Source organism: Ictalurus furcatus, chromosome 1 (genome assembly GCF_023375685.1).
Source record: "Ictalurus furcatus strain D&B chromosome 1, Billie_1.0, whole genome shotgun sequence".
Lineage (NCBI taxonomy): Eukaryota > Metazoa > Chordata > Actinopteri > Siluriformes > Ictaluridae > Ictalurus > Ictalurus furcatus.
Window position 1 is genome coordinate 1,052,102 of NC_071255.1, and position 18,605 is coordinate 1,070,706.

The window sequence follows — 18,605 nt, forward strand, 5'->3', positions numbered from 1 at the left end:
TTTCCTGTCATTACATATTTATTTCAAAATAAAATGCACTCCCTAGTCAAGCTGTCTTATCAGGTCGCTACGGCAACTTCCGGGCATCAGCATCAGCCTGAATAAATAAAATATATAGAAAACACCAACATTAATGTTTCACATTACACAAAACATACAGTAGGGTGCGTCTCAATCAGCTCCCTAGATCCCTAGGTAGTGAATCAGTATATGGTGTACATGAGCTCGGGCACTGGTAAAGACCCTGACTGACTACACATTAGGACACTGATGACTCCATTTCCGGTAACATGACTATGTACTTGCGTTGTAAAACATCACCACTGGCACTTAACCTCAACATGCAGGACGGACATCTTTCTAACATTACATGTCATATTAATTTGTCTGTCATGGTACTTCAAGTAGGATCGTAGACTAGTTAGTAGATTTTTAAAAAATCATTAAAGTCGTTAGACTCAAATAAACAATATATAGAACGTCAAATAAAGTTAAAAATCGCTAACGTAAGTAATTATTTGAGAGCTACAACAATTTTCGTCCGCCATATTTTTCGAGCTGAGAGGCTTCTGAAAACATGATGTCATTTTCAGTAAGGGAAAATCTATGCTCCTTGGTTTTCGTGGTGCATTGTGGGATTTTTTAGGGAGCAAATGTCCCAGTGCACACTGGTAGGATTTCGCAATTGAGACAGCCCTTCAAATGGTCCACTCCCTGATCAGTGTCCTGACTATTGACCTATGGAGCTGATTGAGACGCACCCATAAACTCAAATCCATTACCTCACAAACAAATCTAGAAGCTTCTGATTGCAAATTCATGACAAGAAAAAAAAGTTTTGTTCAGTCCTGTGCTGATTATTTTAAAACAGGTGCAAGAACAGAAATGAGGAATGAATATAATGAATAATATGGATTAACAATGATGGCTACACACTGATTTACACTGCACACATTTTATGGTTACACTATGGTGTCAGTGTTTTTCTGTTCCTAATTCAGTTTTCCTGAAAGTCAAATCAAAATTGCATAAATTGTGCAAATAAACAGGTTAAGAAATGAAAAACTCCTGATAACTGGCCAAAGATTTTGGTGCATCACTACAGTTGAGTATTAAAAAACAACAAGAATTAACAGTGTGTGGTAGAAATGCTAAATGTTAGCATTTGGTATGATTTCTGATGAGTTTGATATGAGAACGTGAGATTTAAACCACATACTGTCACGATCTCCCCTTCTGGCAGCGCGCTTGGAGAGATGAGGGGGCGCTCGCATGCACGAGCTACGTGCACGAGTGCTCAGCGAGCGCATGCTCTTCGGATGTTGACAACCGTGACATTGTTTACTGTGGACACGTGCGTTTGTTTTGTTTCTGTTCTGTCTCCTCCCTGTTTTGTCATTGGTTGTTGTTTGGGGGTGTCTCTTTAATGTTATCAGCTGCCAGCGCTTAGCGCTGATGATATTGGGGATATATACCGCTCGTGTCCCTGTACACCTCGCGGAGTATTAGGGTAGATATAGTAGAGTTAGATACGTTGTTAATGTTCTGTTCCTTGATAGATTTAGTTAGTTTAAACTATAGATTAATTCATTTAGTCCCCGCTGGTGTTTCCGCTCCCAGTCCATAGTACTAGTTCATGTTTCTTGTTTTGTGTTGTGACCCTGTTTTCCGTGACCGCGACTCTGATTCCTGCTTTGCCCCGTTTACGCCTGTTTGCCGATCGCCCGACCCTTTGCCGGTCTTGACTACGTTTTTTGGATTACGATTTGGATTTGTCAGCCTGCCCTTAAATAAATACGTCTTTACCTGCTTCCGTACTCTACTCCCTTACGTCTCGCAACGTGACACATACAGAGCCCTCCACTAATATTGGCACCCTTGGTAAATATAAGCAAAGAAGGCTGAACAAAAGATCAAAAGGTTAAACAATGAAGACAAATTTTCACAGCATCCTTTGCTCATATTTACCAAGGGTACCATTATTACTGGAGGGCACTGTATGTTCTTGAACCATGTAAACAGGTCTTGGTCCTGGATTCAGACTATTGGACCTTATGGTACTACGGCAGCACTGACTACACTGTAAGCACAGATACACACTCAGGGCTGTTATTGATGGGAAATCATCTAATGTGACCTGCATTTCTTCCACCAGTTTGAATATAGTGTCCAGGTTCTCTTTCTCCAGGTCGCTCGTCCCGGACTCTGGAACATCACCTGCTTTCCAGTATGGATCCTGATCGATCGGATGAGCGTATCCAACTGAGTAGTCCTGAGGAATGAGTGGGAAAATTCATAGTAATGTTATTTACACATCAAGGTTTTACTTTGAACTGTTTGACCTCCCAGAATTCCCTTCATACTGCAACATGTACCATCAAACCTTAACATGCCTACACTGGCTAAAATAACGCCACTAGCCATTTTTAGTGATCAGAACAGTACATAAACTTAAAAAGGGTTCTCAGTTCTCACAGGGTAATAGCCACAAGGAGAGTAGGAAGCAGCTGGTTGTTGAAAGCATGGCACTTTTGAATCCAAGAAGTCTGGGCTACAGCACTGATACACTGGGGGTGGGAAACACTGAAGGTTAATAAACCAGTCATTTCTTGGTAAGACATAAACAACACATCACTAAGAGAGATTATTCAGGAAGGATATTACATATAATACAGCTCCTGCAGCTCCTCTGCACAGTTTTTGTTCATTCTTTGCCTACTGTATTAAATAACATGTTGAAATGTCAATCTTTAAAGGTGAAAAACTCCATTTGTTTTATTCCTGAGTTGTACAAATCACCTGGAAGATATGTAAAATGATAAACCATGAATAAGCCATACTAAAACAACAACAATGCATTAAGCTGTGTCTGCATCTGCTGCATAAACAACAGAATATGTTTGTTTTTTTAAAGCCCACCACACTGCCAAGCACCACGGGGTAATAATCACTCAATTAATGTGAAAACTGAGTTCATGCAAGGCATTGTGGGACTTCCTGCTTCTAGTTACAGACGAATGACATGAAGGACAATCATGTTCTGAAAATGGACTGTAAAGGTGTTGACACCCCGCTCCTGTACACTCCCACAGCCCTTTTTAATTTTATGCTGAGAAGTTTGAGCTGGTGAAAGGGGACACATTCCAGTAAAATATTAGTTGCTAGATAGATATTATTAGCTGTTAATAGATATTTAAATCCGGCATGCGCATGTTGTGTGCTTTTTATTTATTTATTTATTTATTTATTACAGCATTTATTTTCTATTCTAACTTTAGAACTATGTTGTTCAGGCATTAAACATATAACAGGTGTTCGAATGACTCGTTAGAAGACTCTGAATATCTGAATTATGCACTGAAGGTTTAATATCAAAACATAGAATTATATTGACTATCGGTTATCTTAATTTTTATCTATTAAAGATGGATATTTGGGACAATAGACAGACAGACAGACAGACACACACTGAAACTGTGAAACAATGGACCGGGCTCCATCCTAAATTGCACACAATTAAACTACACGTCAGAATAATGCACTATACTACTGTATTTACTAAAGTAACGTGCAAATCGAATGCTTATACTAATTAAGGCTGATCTCAAAACTATTATAAAGGGGACAAAAAGTATTAAATCATCATCACCTGGCGTGTAAAACCCGTACTGTGAGTGATGAGGCATGACGCCTTGCTGCATGTGCATGACGCTGGAGGGAGGTGCACTCGGCGAGTCCACTGGGAAGTGGTGGGACACAGGGACCGGCACAACGTTGTTAGTATTTAAAGTAACTGGAGAAGGATCACCATGGCCCACTACAAATACTTGGGAGGATTTGGACGTTCTGTCGCAGTCCTTCTCCTGCTGAGGGCCATTACAGGGATGGTGGTAAGGGGTTCCCTGATGTCCAAGCGAGACTGAACCTGAACAGATAGAGACAAGTCAAGTATTAATAAACTAAAACTACAGATGATGACCGAGGCCACAAACTTATCTAGCTGGTACTGTACAAGCAAAATGACTTTTCTACACATTCCTATATATGCATAATCTTTTTTTCAAGGCTAATGGATTTCTCTATCCAGTCTTTCAAAGGACATGGGCTAAAATGTTTCCAGATTTAAAGAATTCGCACAGTGGCGGAGAAACCTGTGGACTAGGGTTGAGGTGGGTTTCTTCCAGGTTCCAGGTTATAAGTGGAGTGTTTATGGTAAACTGGCACTGTGTGTGAACGAGTGTGTGAATGTGTGTGTGTGCACGGTGCTTTGTGAGGGATTGGCGTCCCATTCAGGATGCCCAGTTTTCTCAGGATAGGCCCTGGATCCGTCATGACCCTGACCAGGATAAAGTTGTTACTGAAATGAATGAATTAATATATTGTGTCTATTCTTTTGATCTGCTTGTTGAAACACTACCAACCTGTGTTCATTAAGGCTGAGGTTTCCTGCGGCGAATTCAGCATCGCATGATGGATACGTTTTGATTTCCTCCTGGGCACCTCTCTCCCGGCGAGCTTGGCCTTGTTGAGAGGCGTGAGTCGCTTTAGTTTGACTAGAAGCTCGGGCTTATCCCGTTTGAAGTACGGGTTGTGAAAGTGGTGCAGTTGGGCGTCAGTGGATGAGCTGTTGGGTTGATTGTCTGAGACGTCAAAGTCTATGCGTTCTTTTCTGAAGCCGTATAGGTTCAGCTGGCGAACGAAACTGATGAAGTCCGTCGTTCTGAAGTACTCGGTCACCTGCCTGGGTACTTGAAGCACTTCAGCTTCGAAGGGTAGCTGATTGACAAGTATTCCTTCCCCGCTGGCGTCCCACCAGATTGAGCGAATCTGAGGATCGTTCACCAAACGCCACAACTTGCCAGGGAACTGGTTGGGGTTGATCGAGGTGACAAACGTTGTTTCATCATTTTCCATACCAGCAAAAAAGATTTGTAGCCAGCTGGGTGAAAAAAAAGGAGACTGAATGTAACAATTGCTCTCTAGCACTAACTAGATAGTAGGTGGCTAGCTAACACATAACACATTCATCTTCAGTAACAGCTGAAAATCACTGACAATAACAAGCTATAGCATTAATGTTCTCAAAATTGATCGTTAGAGTTGCCAAGCAACCTGGCCATAGCCTAAATAATCAAACAAAAACAAACCCAAAGTAATTTCTAAGAGCTACATGATGACGTGTGAAATATTTCTTATATATGAGCACATACACCTGCTATGTGCTTCCTTTTGGGAGTTCTCTGATCCCTTATCGCTTCTCGGAGCCGTTAAAACTGGTCAGGAACCGTTACGCGCATGCACCGGACTCGAGCGTTTCAATTCAGGAGACTGGGCAGGTGGAGTGGCCGGGCAAAGTCATGAATATTCAATGAGCTCGCGTGTGTTTATCTAATCAGAGTAACCCGTGCCTGTGACCTCGTTCAATCCCACAGTAAAGTCTTGGTGTATTGTGACCACAGGCCGGCGGCCGGCGTACAGGAAACAAAGATCGCTGATCCCGCGACTGCCGCGGTGGTGCTGAAGAGACAGCTCCGCTTCAGCGCCACCAACGTTTTGGACGGACGGAGAGCACGTAGCGGAGGGGCGGGGCCGCCGACACACCCACGGCTCGTGAATGGTGCGCGGAAGAATTCCACCATCCAGCGGGCGAGGGGAGAGTATAAAAGGGCGATATTCCACTCGCAAGGGGGAGAGAAGTATCTTCGAGCGTGTGCGCAAGTTTCTGGAGTGGTTTAGGGGATTTTTGCGACGGGTGCATGTCTGATAATCGCTGTTGTGTGTTTTTTTTTGTTTCAGACGACTCCAACGCGAGTGTGGACTCCGCCCTCTGGCTGGAACCGCAGACGGCTGATCGCACTTCAATACACACACGCGCGCGCGCACCCGCACTCCCCTCACTACCCGATCGCACTTCAATACACACGCACACACACACGCGCGCGCACTCCCCTCACCACCCGATCGCACTTCAATACACACACACACGCGCGCGCGCGCGCGCACCCGCACTCCCCTCACCGACCGTCTTAAATAAAGATTTCTCCACGAGTAACACTAAGCGGCCTCCTGTGTATCTGTGCTCCGCCCCTAAATTCCCTACAGTATTAACGTGTATCAGAAAATAGTGACGACGCTATACGTCATGTTTTGTAGGAGAAACGGTGAACGTTTAGGTCAGCAGTGGCAAACATACCGCCTGCGGGGTAAAAAATAATAATAATAATAAAGCTTTAGGCCATAAATTATGACAAAATGTGCTAATATATAACTCTTCATTAGCAAACCAAAAATGTGAAGCTGTGGCCTTGTCTCTCTCCAATGAATTTAGGGCTTTCACAGCAACGGGGACGAATACTTATGAAATAACAACTATAATGTTTCATTTTAACAAAGTGTGTTTTTATTGTATTACGTATTATATATATATATATATATATATATATATATATATATATATATATATATATATATATATATATAGTAGTGGTTCAGCACAAGCACTTCAGAGCGCTCTCATTATTCTATCCTGCTTTATTCTATCCTGTATTAACCATCTTTCTGTAATAAACCTTTTTACCTTCAGAGGACGAGTCTCCGAGTGTTATCTAATTTCCACGACAACTTGACGTCTCCTGGCTGGACTGCGCGAGTCTTTCTGCTTTTCTGGACAACAGTAGCCTCACAACTGACTGGTAGGAAACATCAAGAATTTAGAATTTAGAATTTGATGAAGTCATTGTGTATTGTTGCCTGTGTTAGGGCTGCACGATTATGGCCAAAATGATCATCCCGATTATTTTGATCAATATTGAGATTTCGATTATTTATCAGGATTATTAATTGATTTTAGTGACAACATATTTTTGTCGCATTTTCACATTTATTAAGTTTTCTCATGCCACAATATAACACACGAGTAGGCATGAGAGAACTTGAGCTGGTCAATTATGACAGAATTTAGGAACATAGTGTGAACCACGACACATTAATTTACCTTCTGATAAACTAAATCTAATATTTCCAGTTCATTTTACAGACTGTATGCAAAAAACAACCGTTAACCTGTTTACCTTGTAAACAAATACAATAAACCTCAATGTTCAGTGTTTGAAGTCTGCTCCTCTTAAATATATTTAAAGCTACACTATTAGACATTTCCACTGTCATGGTTCTGGGCTGGAGTCAGTTCTCGAACCACTCTGTGTATATTGTGTATATATCTGAATAATCTCATATAGGATGTGATTGGGTGAGTTCATTTACCCGTCAGATGCAAAGCGCTTCAGTTTAATGGTGTTCATTAGGGATGCTCCGATCAGGATTTTTACAGATGATACCGATCCAGATACCAATCTTTTTTTATTTAAGCTTTATTCAGGAAGTCTATCATAAACAGTTAAATGTAAGCTCTCTGCTCATGGTCACTGTTAATTGAGTTAAAATAATAGCAATGAGAAATACTGTTGGTTAATTGATAAATAAACAGCATGAAATATTTATTTTTAAATATCTTAAACAATAAAGAGTCCTAATTAAAAGTAGACTAACACAAACATGATCCATGTTACGAAAAAGGCTAATAGCTTTCTAAGAAAATAGCGAATTAAGATTAATGTCAAATTGATATTAAATGCAACCCATAGTAATTAAACATTATTTCATTTCTCATTTTATTTATATTTAATGAAGTTATTATAATATCTATTTTTTTATATTAAATGATTTATTTATAACTAAGCACATTTTCTGTCTTTACATTTTAGTAGTTTTATTTTTGTTTGTTTATCAGTTTTAGATCGGTTCCCCAGTACAGTGTCCATGTCTGCTGATGATATTGTGTTTTGGGGGGATTGAATCAAAACATGGAAACTGGAGTAGACTTTTCTTTTGATATCTGGCAACCGTGAGTTTAAATGAAGTGAATTAGTTAGTGTACTGTATGTTTACAGACTGAACAGTTGCTAATATTGATTATGATTGGTGAGGAATTATTTAATAAAGAAGTTTGAATTAAACCCACCTTGTAGCGTTAGCATTATTATTAATTTACTCCGCGCGAAGCCACTGTGTCTACACAAGCAGGTGCAAGTTCAGGTCATTTTGCGGGATCAATAAAAGATGGCGGTTTGTGAGATCGGAGAGTTGACAGAAGCAGATGATGTACAGAGTTACTTGTCATCATAATGGCTTCTCTGCAGTATTTCCACACTTGTTGGGTTGACTGAGGAGATGAAAAGCAGTGTGAAAGTAACTGTTGCGCGGTGTAGATGCATTTTGGACTTCCTGTAGTTTTTATTCCGATTGTATTATACAACTCTGAACAGGTCACTCGCACCGGTGTAAATAAATATTTATTCACAGTCGCACAAAACACTTTTCAGTCACAAATGCGAGTGAAATGGTCGCACTGTAGAGCTCTGAGTTTATCTGCAAAGTTTTTTCCTGTTCGGCGTGATGAGGTTTAATGTCCCCGACAACCTCTGTAGTGCCATTTAACATCATGCTATTGTCATGATTTCCCCTCGTGCAGAGCGCTGGTGCTCGCAGCGAAGCTGGTAGCCCGAGGGTTAAAATGCTAACTCCGTTTCGGGGTTTTGGCACTACAAAATGACGTCATCCCTGCGCCGCTCTATGGTGATTGGCTGTAAGTTTAGGAAGCGCTTGATTTGATCTGCAGCGGAGTTTTCTAATAGCGGAGGATGAATTTTAAACATCAATATCGCAATCGATCATGTTCATTTAATCGTGGGCAGTCAAAATCGTAATCGCGATCGATATTCGATTAATTGTGCAGCCCTATTTGTGGAGGAATAAAGCTTTCTGTGTATGAAATATGACTCACTGGAGTTTAAAACACAAGTTCCTCTTTAACAAAGAGTGCAAATTGCTGCAGAATTGTAATTATGCTAACGAAGACACACGGCACACGGTCCGTTTCGGCATCGTTTCAATCATCACTGCAAATGATCATCGATTTACGCGCATTAGCATCACATAACTCCTGAAACAAGTCCCAGAGAAATGACCTGCTGTACTTTCACCCGCCTTTCATTTTCATTATTACAGTGAAGTGCTGCTGGGGGAGAAGTTTTAACAGTCACCCTGACACTCGTGGATCTCATTCATTCTGTTTTAATTCCAGCTCTGGGGTTTTCTCTGATGTGATCACCACCACACTGCTGTTTCTACAAATGAGTAAAGGCACAGCCATGATTCAGACCATGAATCCCCTCTAAATTCCCAAGATGAATTCTGCAAAACGTACAAACCTGAATAATTCTCTGTACTCTATATAAGTGCACTTTCTGAAGGTTCTAGCATCGAGTGTACACCTGTAGAACCCTCAACGCTGCTATCTGCTACAGTCTTTCTGTAAGGCCCAATTACATGGTACGCGTACTGTAGGAGCTCACTACTCAGTAACACAACTACTTGTGAGTCCGTAATCTGAACAGTCGGACGAGGGCTTCACCTGGACGTGGAGAACAAAACCACTAAAACACACCACCTGTTAGACAAGTGGCTCAGTGGTTTACACACGTGTCTATTGTGGCGTCAGACTGCAGTTCAAACCCACACACAGGTAGCGTGTTGCTGTTGGTTTCTCTTCTTTATGGTCACGCAGCTCTGTGGAAAAATTAATAAATAAATGTCCCAAAAAAAAGTGGTTGATCTCTAAGCACTGCTGGCTCACTGTGTGAGAAGTGTGTTTGTGAGTCATGGTGTCGCCTGTAGAGAGCGCATCTGTGGTTAAAATGAACTCAAGAAGAAATCCGCTCCATCTCATCTGAGGCTGGTCTCAAACCACAGCCCTCACAGAGTGCCACACAGTCTAACCAACACACCAACCGGGCTGATAGGTTCATGGGATGTTTATCAGGTTCTTATCTTTTTATATTTCACACATGGATTGATTAGAGTTTGATGTTTGGTTTAACTGTGGGTGGAAATTTTGAATTTGGGTCTCAACCACACACCACACAGACAGACGTAACACTTCATCACTGTCATTGTGACCAGGAGGAACCATGCAGGAACCAAGTTTAAGATTCTATGGCTGTCACATTGCGCCTCCTAGCCACTGCTGATTTTAAAGTTGTGGAATGGAATTGCAGTTCATTAGTAGTTTGTTTGTCTGGAAACATGATGATGATGATGATCAAATGTCCCTGAACAAACCCAGATTCAATCCTGAATTAGTATTTGTGACGTGTGAGAACTTTGTGCTGTTGAAAATATTAAAAAGAAACATTAGAGACCGAAGCAATATGTCTAATGAGATTTGACCTAATAGTGTCCATTAAATACCAATACTGAACAAAAAATGTAAAGACCTGATTCAGTTACAGATCCAGAATGTGTTCAGAGTGTAATTAGCTGAATTGTTGTATTTTAATGGAATATTTGCAGTTCTATACGGATAACGATAGAACTGTAGCTTCATTACAGATTTACAGACTACTAATCAGACTCCATTAAAAACAAATCAAGAACCACTAGAAGTCTGTAATGAGTTCTGTTACTTCTCTCCAGCAGTCTACTGACCTTCAAACCTTTTCAGGTGAAGGAGCACCTCACAGGTTGAAGCCTACAGTCAGTAGATACTGATTCAGTCTCTCTTAACGAGTCACTAAGATGAGTGAATCAGTAGGAAATGAGTCGTTTGTTTTGTTCGGTTGCCTTTGCACTCATCAGACCCCCAACAAACCGCCTCAAGCATTAGCTAATGATCAAATAACCTTGATTTATGATGATCAAACATCACAATTACACAGGCTTGTGATGTATATTTTATATGGCGTGGGTTTAAAGCGAACCTTTTAAAACGTAAACCATAAAATGATTCATTTGAATCTTTGGCTCATGACTGAGATTCTTCTGTCTCGTGTAGCAGATGATAAATGATTCGGTGAATCAATCTGAACGAATCGTTTAAATGGAGTCACTGAACCGACTTAAAAATGTCTAATATTGGGCCACTTCAAGCAGGTATAAGCACAAAATCAAGTACATTCGTGAAGACCATTAGCAGCTGTTAGCTAACGAGCTTACTGGCGTTTGGCTTGAAATCAACTACACTAATAGATATGGATTAAAATTCCTGTCAGGAATCCAGGTTAGCTGGCTTGCTAGCCACTCATAGCTCATTAAGACTCGGTCAAGAAGTGAATGAATCAAACTATAAAACAAACAACAACAAAACCCTAAATCATGAAGAAAGAAAAGTAATAAAAACATGAATAAAATAGAACAGAGTCGCCAGTTCTAGCATAAATTATTCCACCAAGTTTCAAGTGTTAGATGAAACTATGGTAGCAGTTAGCATGCAGCAGCAGTCATTTATAGAGATTCTTAATGAGTCATTCAGTTTGATTTATATTCTTTTATTAAGCTGTATTGGCAAGCATGAGTTCCGATACCATTTGCTTAAAGGCTACAGCAATATTAAACAGGTGAAGGTTAAAACAATCATCAGACATCGAGTGATTTATCAGGTAAAAGTAATAAAAATGATGTAGAACCTGTGTGCCGATGCAGTGAGCTGGGGCTGCCACCAGGGGACACTGTAATCCTGCATGTAGTTATCAGTGAATCTCATGACACTTAGCCTCTACAGTTTTCACTAATGTTTTCATCTATTTCACTGTTTTAATTATTTATTCAGAAATTTATGTAAAGGAATGAAACTTTTTAATTTGAAATACTTGTTAACTTAATCCAAATAAATGTTCAGTGATTGCTCATCACTAGATTCTAAAAACCAGCTTCATACACGAATGCAGCTCTACAGGTGTAAAAACGGTTTGTTTTCAAAACAATATATATTTACAGAATTGTTAAAGTACATCAATTGATGAATGAGTACGTTATAAACCCATAAAATTAATACGAGCGTTATTTTGTTCTGCATCATGTCCTAGCTGTACATTTAACCTGTTTAACTGTGTGCAAAAGCCAACAAATAAATAAAACAATCTGCAGTATTTACACTCCTAAATAAAAGTGGAAAGTGGAAATTAAATAATATGGGTGGGGTAATAAAATTAGGGGACATGGAAACACAGGAGAATTCCAGCTCTGTGATCCAGGTAACATGGCTGACTCCTGTCAGTGCATTATGGGTAATGCGCACACATCATCACCACTAAAACGGAGCCTGTGTGTCGAAGCATTTGAGGGAATTAAAAAAAAGAGTAGTAGGACAGAGTCTGAGAGAACCAGAGAGAAGGCAGGAGAAGCTGAGGACGTGTCAGAGTCCAGGCCAGTCGTCCTCCTGCGGCTCGGACCTGAAGGGCTCGGATCTGAAGGGCTCGGACCCGAAGGGATCACTGAAGAACGTCATGCAGGTGTCCGGCATGGAGAAAGCTGCACATTTCTCTGATAGCATGTTCACTGAGACGCCGTCGCACTCGAGAGTGCCGTCGACTTCTACAGCACAGGGTTTTTCTGAAACATCAGACATTATACACATTACAGCTTTCTTCCTTTCTGTACCTTCATTTCTTCCTTCCTTCATTTTTATGCTCTTATTCTACCTTTACTTCTTTCAACTGATTTCTTTATTTCTGTTCTTCCATCCTTAATTCTTTCATTTTCTTTCTTTCTATTTTACCATCATTTCTACCTTCTTTTTTATTATTGCTTGGTCTTTCTTTCCTTTCTTCTGTGTCATTTCCGTCTGTTGAAAAAAATATCTTTAGTTCCTACACCTCTCTTCTACCTTCACTCATTTTCTTTCTTTTTTAATATCTTTTCTTCCACCATATCTTTCTGCTTGTTTTTCCCTTCTTTCTTTCTTTCTTTCTTTCTTTCTTTCTTTCTTTCTTTCTTTCTTCCTATAGTACAATTTCTTTTTTTTTCTTTTTTTCTCTTCCTATAGTATAATTTCTTCCTGCTTTTATTTTTCTGCTTGTTCCTTTTTTCTCTCTCTCTGCTTCATTTGTTCTTTCATTTGTTTTCATCTATCTTCTTTCTTTCTTTCTTTCTTTCTATTTTACCATTCTTTCTTCCCTCTTTCATTTTCTTCTCTTTTTCTTTCATTCTTTGTTTCTTTAGTACAGTTTCTTCCTTCTTTTTTATTTTTCTGCCTGTTTCTTATCCTCTCTTCTTTCTTTCCTTTTATTTTCTTTTTCTTTCTTTCTTTCTATCATCCTTTCTTTCCTTCTGTCTATACTATCACTTCTAACCTCTTTCTCTAGTTATTTTTCTGCTCGTTCCTTTTTCTCTTGGCTTCTTTTTTCTTTGCTTCTTTTGTTCTCTTTCAATTCTGTTATCTGTCATCTTTGTTTTTTTCTTTTGTTCTTTGTTTCTTTCTCCACTTGTTCACTCTGTTTGCAGAGTTGAAGATTGTTATCGAGAGTATAAACTGCGTATAAAAGCTGAACCCGTGCTCTGAGAGAGAGGGGTGAAGACCATGAGCAGTTTTCACACGAGTGAATGTTTCCTGGAAGGTCGTGGTTCTGAACGCTTCAGTGACCTCGAGGCGATTCCTAGTGCATCACACGTCACTAGGACTTCCAGAGCAACAGAACGGGTCTCTTGTTGGTTAGTGTGACCTAAAACACGAGGAGGTGGGTCAGAGGAAACTGAGGGTGAGGGTTAGTTCCTCTCCTGCGGTGCGCATCAGCGTTCTCACACTTACACTTTCTTACTGCGACCTTAAATAACTTACTACAACTTACTAAAACCAACTTGCTGATTTAATTAACGGGTTTTCTGTATCCTAGATCACCGACGCGCGCGCGCGCGCGCGTGTGTGTTTGTGTGTGTGTGTGTGTGTGTGAGGGGGGTTTTAGATGAGTGTAAACTGCTGATCTACATAATGTATAGCACCCATGTCACATTCACACTCATTCTGAAACCTGCATGTTTCACACCACCCCTGCTGATACTTTAACTACCTAACTAACACCCACCCACACACACACACACACACACACACACACGATTAATATTTCCACTATATCTCCTTATTGTAAAATTCATTTTATAATGCTTTTTCATTACTTGATTGTGCAGCACTTTACGCTACAACAAGCTGCTCTGTAAATAAAAGTTTATTATTATTATTATTATTATTATAACTTTGGTACCCTGTGCAGGGTGTACCCCGCCTTGTGCCTGATGCTTCCTGGGATAGACTCCAGGTTCCCCGTGACCCTGAAAAGCATACGCGGTATAGAAGATGGATGGATGGATGGATGGATTATTATAACTCACTTTATTGTAAAGTTCAGAAACATGACTAACAGCGTTAGCGTTTGCGCTAGCACCTATTGTGTGTGGTTACTGAACACTAACAGTACTTCCTGCCAGCTCATTTCCTTTTCCTTAACGAAGACGAGGCCTTTATAGAAGACTGTAGACGGCGAAGGCGTAGAAGGCGCACCACGCAACAGCTTTTTTCTACACTGTACCCCAGATTTTGTAATGGAAATATTTTTTTTTTTTTACATCGCCTATACTAACCTACTTTTTAAACTTTTTTGTTGTTGTTGTTGTTTATTTAAGTGAGTACTGCATATGTAAATAAACAAGATTTAATATTTAAAGTGATTAAAAGTGAATAATAATCTGGGTTAATTCCGGGTCAGAACCTTGTTTCTGTTCATTATATTTTGAAACAAAGGAGACTCCAGTTCCAGTTCGTCCCAAAGGTGTGTTCAGTGGGGTTGAGGTCAGGGCTCGGTGCAGGACACTCGAGTTCTTCCAACCTTCACACACCACGTCGCCATGGAGCTCACTTTGTGCACTGTGTCGTGCTGGAACAGTGTTTGGGCCTCTTGGTTCTTAAGGAAATTGTAACGCTACAGTGTACAGAGACGTTCTATACACTCGTGTGCTTCAGACTTTGTGGTACCAGTTTGGGGAAGAACCACATGCAGGTATGATGGTCAAGGGTGCACATACTTTTGGCTGTATAGTGTATACCTATACCTTGCCAGCATAGATCAGTATCTCCAGAATTCTAGTCAGTTCGTGTTTACTTTCTTGATGTACGCTGTAAGCGCATGTCATTGTGAAGTCTTGCTGTTCTCTTGGGCTGAGGGAAGCCTGGGCCGTGTTTGCCCTGTCTGCGCTCTGCGTTCTGCGTTCTCGTGTATTTCCCTACCAGGTGAACCAGCGAGTGGCCCGGACTCAACCAAGCGTGCTAATACTTTAATCTCTGCAAAGATGTATTAAAATATGACTAAAACACAAGGTTTCTGGTTTTTTGGGTAACTGAATGTGAAATGGTGTTCCACCGGAGGTAAAGTGCAGTAGGTAGGGTCTACAGCACCCCTCTGTTATACCCGGTGTAGTGGGCAGCTACAGTGAATAAGAAGCTTAAGATGGCTCATTTTCACCTGGTCCAGTGGAAGATGTGTTAAAGCATCAAGAGAACAGTACTCTGATTTAATCAAATCCAGTCCAGTCAGAAGAAAGGAAAGTTGACGTTCTGAACCTCCTCCTCTTTTCTGAACTTCTTGTACTCCAGGAGTACCACAGAAGTACATGTTGTGTGTGTGTGTGTGTGTGTGTGTGTGTGTGTGTGTTCTTACTGTTGACAGTGAGTGATTCTAACTCTTGGCTTCCCGGATACTCGATGACGTCTGGAGGAAGAGCTGGCGGGACGAAATTCTGAAAATTCACTGGTGTGATCACTGATGACACACACACACACACACACACACACACACACACACACACAATGACAGAGTAATTATGTGTGTCTTGTTAACCAGTAATTCATTAGAATGAACACTGTGTGTGTGTGTGTGTGTGTGTGTGTGTGTGTGTGTGTGTGTGTGTGTGTGTTTCCTCCACTTGTAAACGGATTTCTGCACGGATGTGGTCTGGTATTGCTGCAGTGTTGTATGATCACTTTAAGCAATGTATTTTGTGTGTGTGTGTGTGTGTGTGTGTGTGTGTGTGTGTGTGTGTGTGTGTGTGTTTCCACATCCTGTATCGTATCTGCATGGTCAGCACAATCAGAACCTATTTAGTAAATGTCTCTAACTGTTACCATGCAACCTGAGTCATGTTTGGGTGATTGTAGCAAGTGTGTGAGTGAAGTTAATGCGTGTGAAGCGAGCGTGGTTAATGCGAGTGTAGTTATTGCGAGTGTAGCGCGTGTAGTTAATGCGAGTGTAGCGCGTGTGTGAGTGTAGTTAACGCATGATTACAGTGTGTGTGTGTGTAGTTAATGTGAGTGTGTGAGTGTAGTTAATGTGAGTGTAGCGAGGGTGTGTGTAGTTAATGCATGATTACAGTGTGTGTGTAGTTAATGTGAGTGTAGTTAATGTGAGTGTAGCGAGTGTGTGTGTGTAGTTAATGTGTGATTACAGTGTGTGTGTAGTTAATGTGAGTGTGTGAGTGTAGTTAATGTGAGTGTAGCGTGTGTGTGAGCGTATTTAATGCGAGTGTAGCGAGTGTGTGAGTGTAGTTAATGCGAGTGTAGCGTGCGTGTGAGCGTAGTTAATGTGAGTGTAGCGTGCGTGTGAGCGTAGTTAATGTGAGTGTGTGAGTGTAGTTAATGCGAGTGTATCGTGTGTGTGAGCGTAGTTAATGTGAGTGTGTGAGTGTAGTTAATGTGAGTGTGTGAGTGTAGTTAATGTGAGTGTGTGAGTGTAGTTAATGCGAGTGTAGCGTGCGTGTGAGCGTAGTTAATGTGAGTGTAGCGTGCGTGTGAGCGTAGTTAATGCGAGTGTAGCGTGTGTGTGAGTGTAGTTAATGTGAGTGTGTGAGTGTAGTTAATGTGAGTGTGTGAGTGTAGTTAATGTGAGTGTGTGAGTGTAGTTAATGTGAGTGTAGCGTGCGTGTGAGCGTAGTTAATGTGAGTGTGTGAGTGTAGTTAATGCGAGTGTAGCATGTGTGTGAGCGTAGTTAATGTGAGTGTGTGAGTGTAGTTAATGTGAGTGTGTGAGTGTAGTTAATGTGAGTGTGTGAGTGTAGTTAATGTGAGTGTAGCGTGTGTGTGAGCGTAGTTAATGTGAGTGTGTGAGTGTAGTTAATGTGAGTGTGTGAGTGTAGTTAATGTGAGTGTGTGAGTGTAGTTAATGTGAGTGTGTGAGTGTAGTTAATGTGAGTATAGCGTGTGTGAGCGTAGTTAATGTGAGTGTGTGAGTGTAGTTAATGCGAGTGTAGCATGTGTGTGAGCGTAGTTAATGTGAGTGTGTGAGTGTAGTTAATGTGAGTGTGTGAGTGTAGTTAATGTGAGTGTAGCGTGTGTGTGAGCGTAGTTAATGTGAGTGTGTGAGTGTAGTTAATGTGAGTGTGTGAGTGTAGTTAATGTGAGTGTGTGAGTGTAGTTAATGTGAGTGTGTGAGTGTAGTTAATGCGAGTGTAGCGTGTGTGTGAGCGTAGTTAATGTGAGTGTGTGAGTGTAGTTAATGTGAGTGTGTGAGTGTAGTTAATGTGAGTGTGTGAGTGTAGTTAATGTGAGTGTGTGAGTGTAGTTAATGTGAGTGTAGCGTGCGTGTGAGCGTAGTTAATGTGAGTGTGTGAGTGTAGTTAATGCGAGTGTAGCATGTGTGTGAGCGTAGTTAATGTGAGTGTGTGAGTGTAGTTAATGTGAGTGTGTGAGTGTAGTTAATGTGAGTGTGTGAGTGTAGTTAATGTGAGTGTAGCGTGTGTGTGAGCGTAGTTAATGTGAGTGTGTGAGTGTAGTTAATGTGAGTGTGTGAGTGTAGTTAATGTGAGTGTGTGAGTGTAGTTAATGTGAGTGTGTGAGTGTAGTTAATGCGAGTGTAGCGTGTGTGTGAGCGTAGTTAATGTGAGTGTGTGAGTGTAGTTAATGTGAGTGTGTGAGTGTAGTTAATGTGAGTGTGTGAGTGTAGTTAATGTGAGTGTGTGAGTGTAGTTAATGTGAGTATAGCGTGTGTGAGCGTAGTTAATGTGAGTGTGTGAGTGTAGTTAATGTGAGTGTGTGAGTGTAGTTAATGTGAGTGTAGCGTGTGTGTGAGCGTAGTTAATGTGAGTGTGTGAGTGTAGTTAATGTGAGTGTGTGAGTGTAGTTAATGTGAGTGTAGCGTGTGTGTGAGCGTATTTAATGCGAGTGTAGCGAGTGTGTGAGTGTAGTTAATGCGAGTGTAGCGAGTGTGTGAGCGTAGTTAATGTGTGATTACAGTGTGTGTGTGTGTGTGTGTGTGTGTGTGGTTCTAGCAAGTGTAATAACAGCGCTGGACCTAGTTTCTCACACACTGTGTATATTAATGTAATTGGGTTAAAGACTTAGCTGCTGTGACGTCACTACACACCACAGCGACACGAAACTAAACCACGCATCCAACGCACAACATACCGCACTCTCACATTGTATACAACACACATCAAAGCAAACCGAGAGGAAATGACACAAACTGGAACAATATTCAGTAAATCCACTACCAAACACCAAGACGTGCTAACACACACAAACACATGCTTATATACACGAACACACTCGAATACGCATCACACACTCCGAGTAAATAAATAAAAAATCTTTATGAATGAATTAAACTGACGGAGGTCTAGTCTCTCCGATTCCTCTGATGTAAGGAGGAGACTAATATATTTAATCATCTGTAATTATCTTTAAAATAAAGGCGTAACCACCGTGTGGCATCAGATTAAAGAAAATG

At 40.8% G+C, this 18,605-nt stretch overlaps 2 protein-coding genes and 1 long non-coding RNA gene across 6 annotated transcripts in view; 1 reads left to right on the forward strand and 2 right to left on the reverse strand.

Moving 5' to 3' along the window:
• LOC128620544 (heat shock factor protein 5) lies at nt 1–6,720 on the reverse strand. 4 transcript variants are annotated; one of them, XM_053645721.1, is made up of 6 exons: nt 6,578–6,720; nt 4,422–4,939; nt 3,650–3,925; nt 2,476–2,567; nt 2,142–2,272; nt 1–97 (listed from the first exon to the last, which is right to left on the reverse strand). In XM_053645721.1, the coding sequence occupies exons 2-6, from the start codon at nt 4,912–4,914 to the stop codon at nt 43–45; spliced, it is 1,047 nt and encodes a 348-aa protein (XP_053501696.1). In that variant the 5' UTR covers nt 4,915–4,939; nt 6,578–6,720; the 3' UTR covers nt 1–42. The 4 variants fall into 4 exon arrangements, 3 of the variants coding, with proteins under 3 accessions (XP_053501696.1, XP_053501786.1, XP_053501867.1); XM_053645811.1 differs by having other exon boundaries at nt 2,138–2,272; XR_008388179.1 differs by lacking the exon at nt 1–97 and adding an exon at nt 2,665–2,799 and having other exon boundaries at nt 2,233–2,272.
• Nucleotides 6,596–18,605, forward strand: part of LOC128621114 (uncharacterized) — a 22,373-nt gene continuing 10,363 nt past the window's right edge. The window contains exon 1 of the long non-coding RNA XR_008388230.1: nt 6,596–6,692. This is a non-coding gene — a long non-coding RNA (uncharacterized LOC128621114). The remainder of the gene's footprint in view (nt 6,693–18,605) is intronic.
• LOC128620865 (tumor necrosis factor receptor superfamily member 5) overlaps nt 11,367–18,605 on the reverse strand; it is an 11,728-nt gene continuing 4,489 nt past the window's right edge. The window contains exons 7-8 of the mRNA XM_053646256.1: nt 15,543–15,644; nt 11,367–12,447 (exon numbers count right to left, since the gene is read on the reverse strand). Coding sequence (XP_053502231.1) covers nt 12,251–12,447; nt 15,543–15,644 — 299 coding nt within the window. The 3' untranslated portion in view covers nt 11,367–12,250. The remainder of the gene's footprint in view (nt 12,448–15,542; nt 15,645–18,605) is intronic.

Excerpts from the sequence above, each read along its gene's own strand:
- LOC128620544 (XM_053645721.1), bottom strand. The coding sequence starts at position 4,914 with ATGGAAAATGATGAAACAACGTTTGTCACCTCGATCAACCCCAACCAG. Across the intron at positions 3,926-4,421 it reads CTCAGCCTTAATGAACACAG|GTTCAGTCTCGCTTGGACAT; the intron begins GTTGGTAGTGTT and ends CTATCTGTTCAG. Across the intron at positions 2,568-3,649 it reads GTACGGGTTTTACACGCCAG|TGTATCAGTGCTGTAGCCCA; the intron begins GTGATGATGATT and ends TCCCACCCCCAG.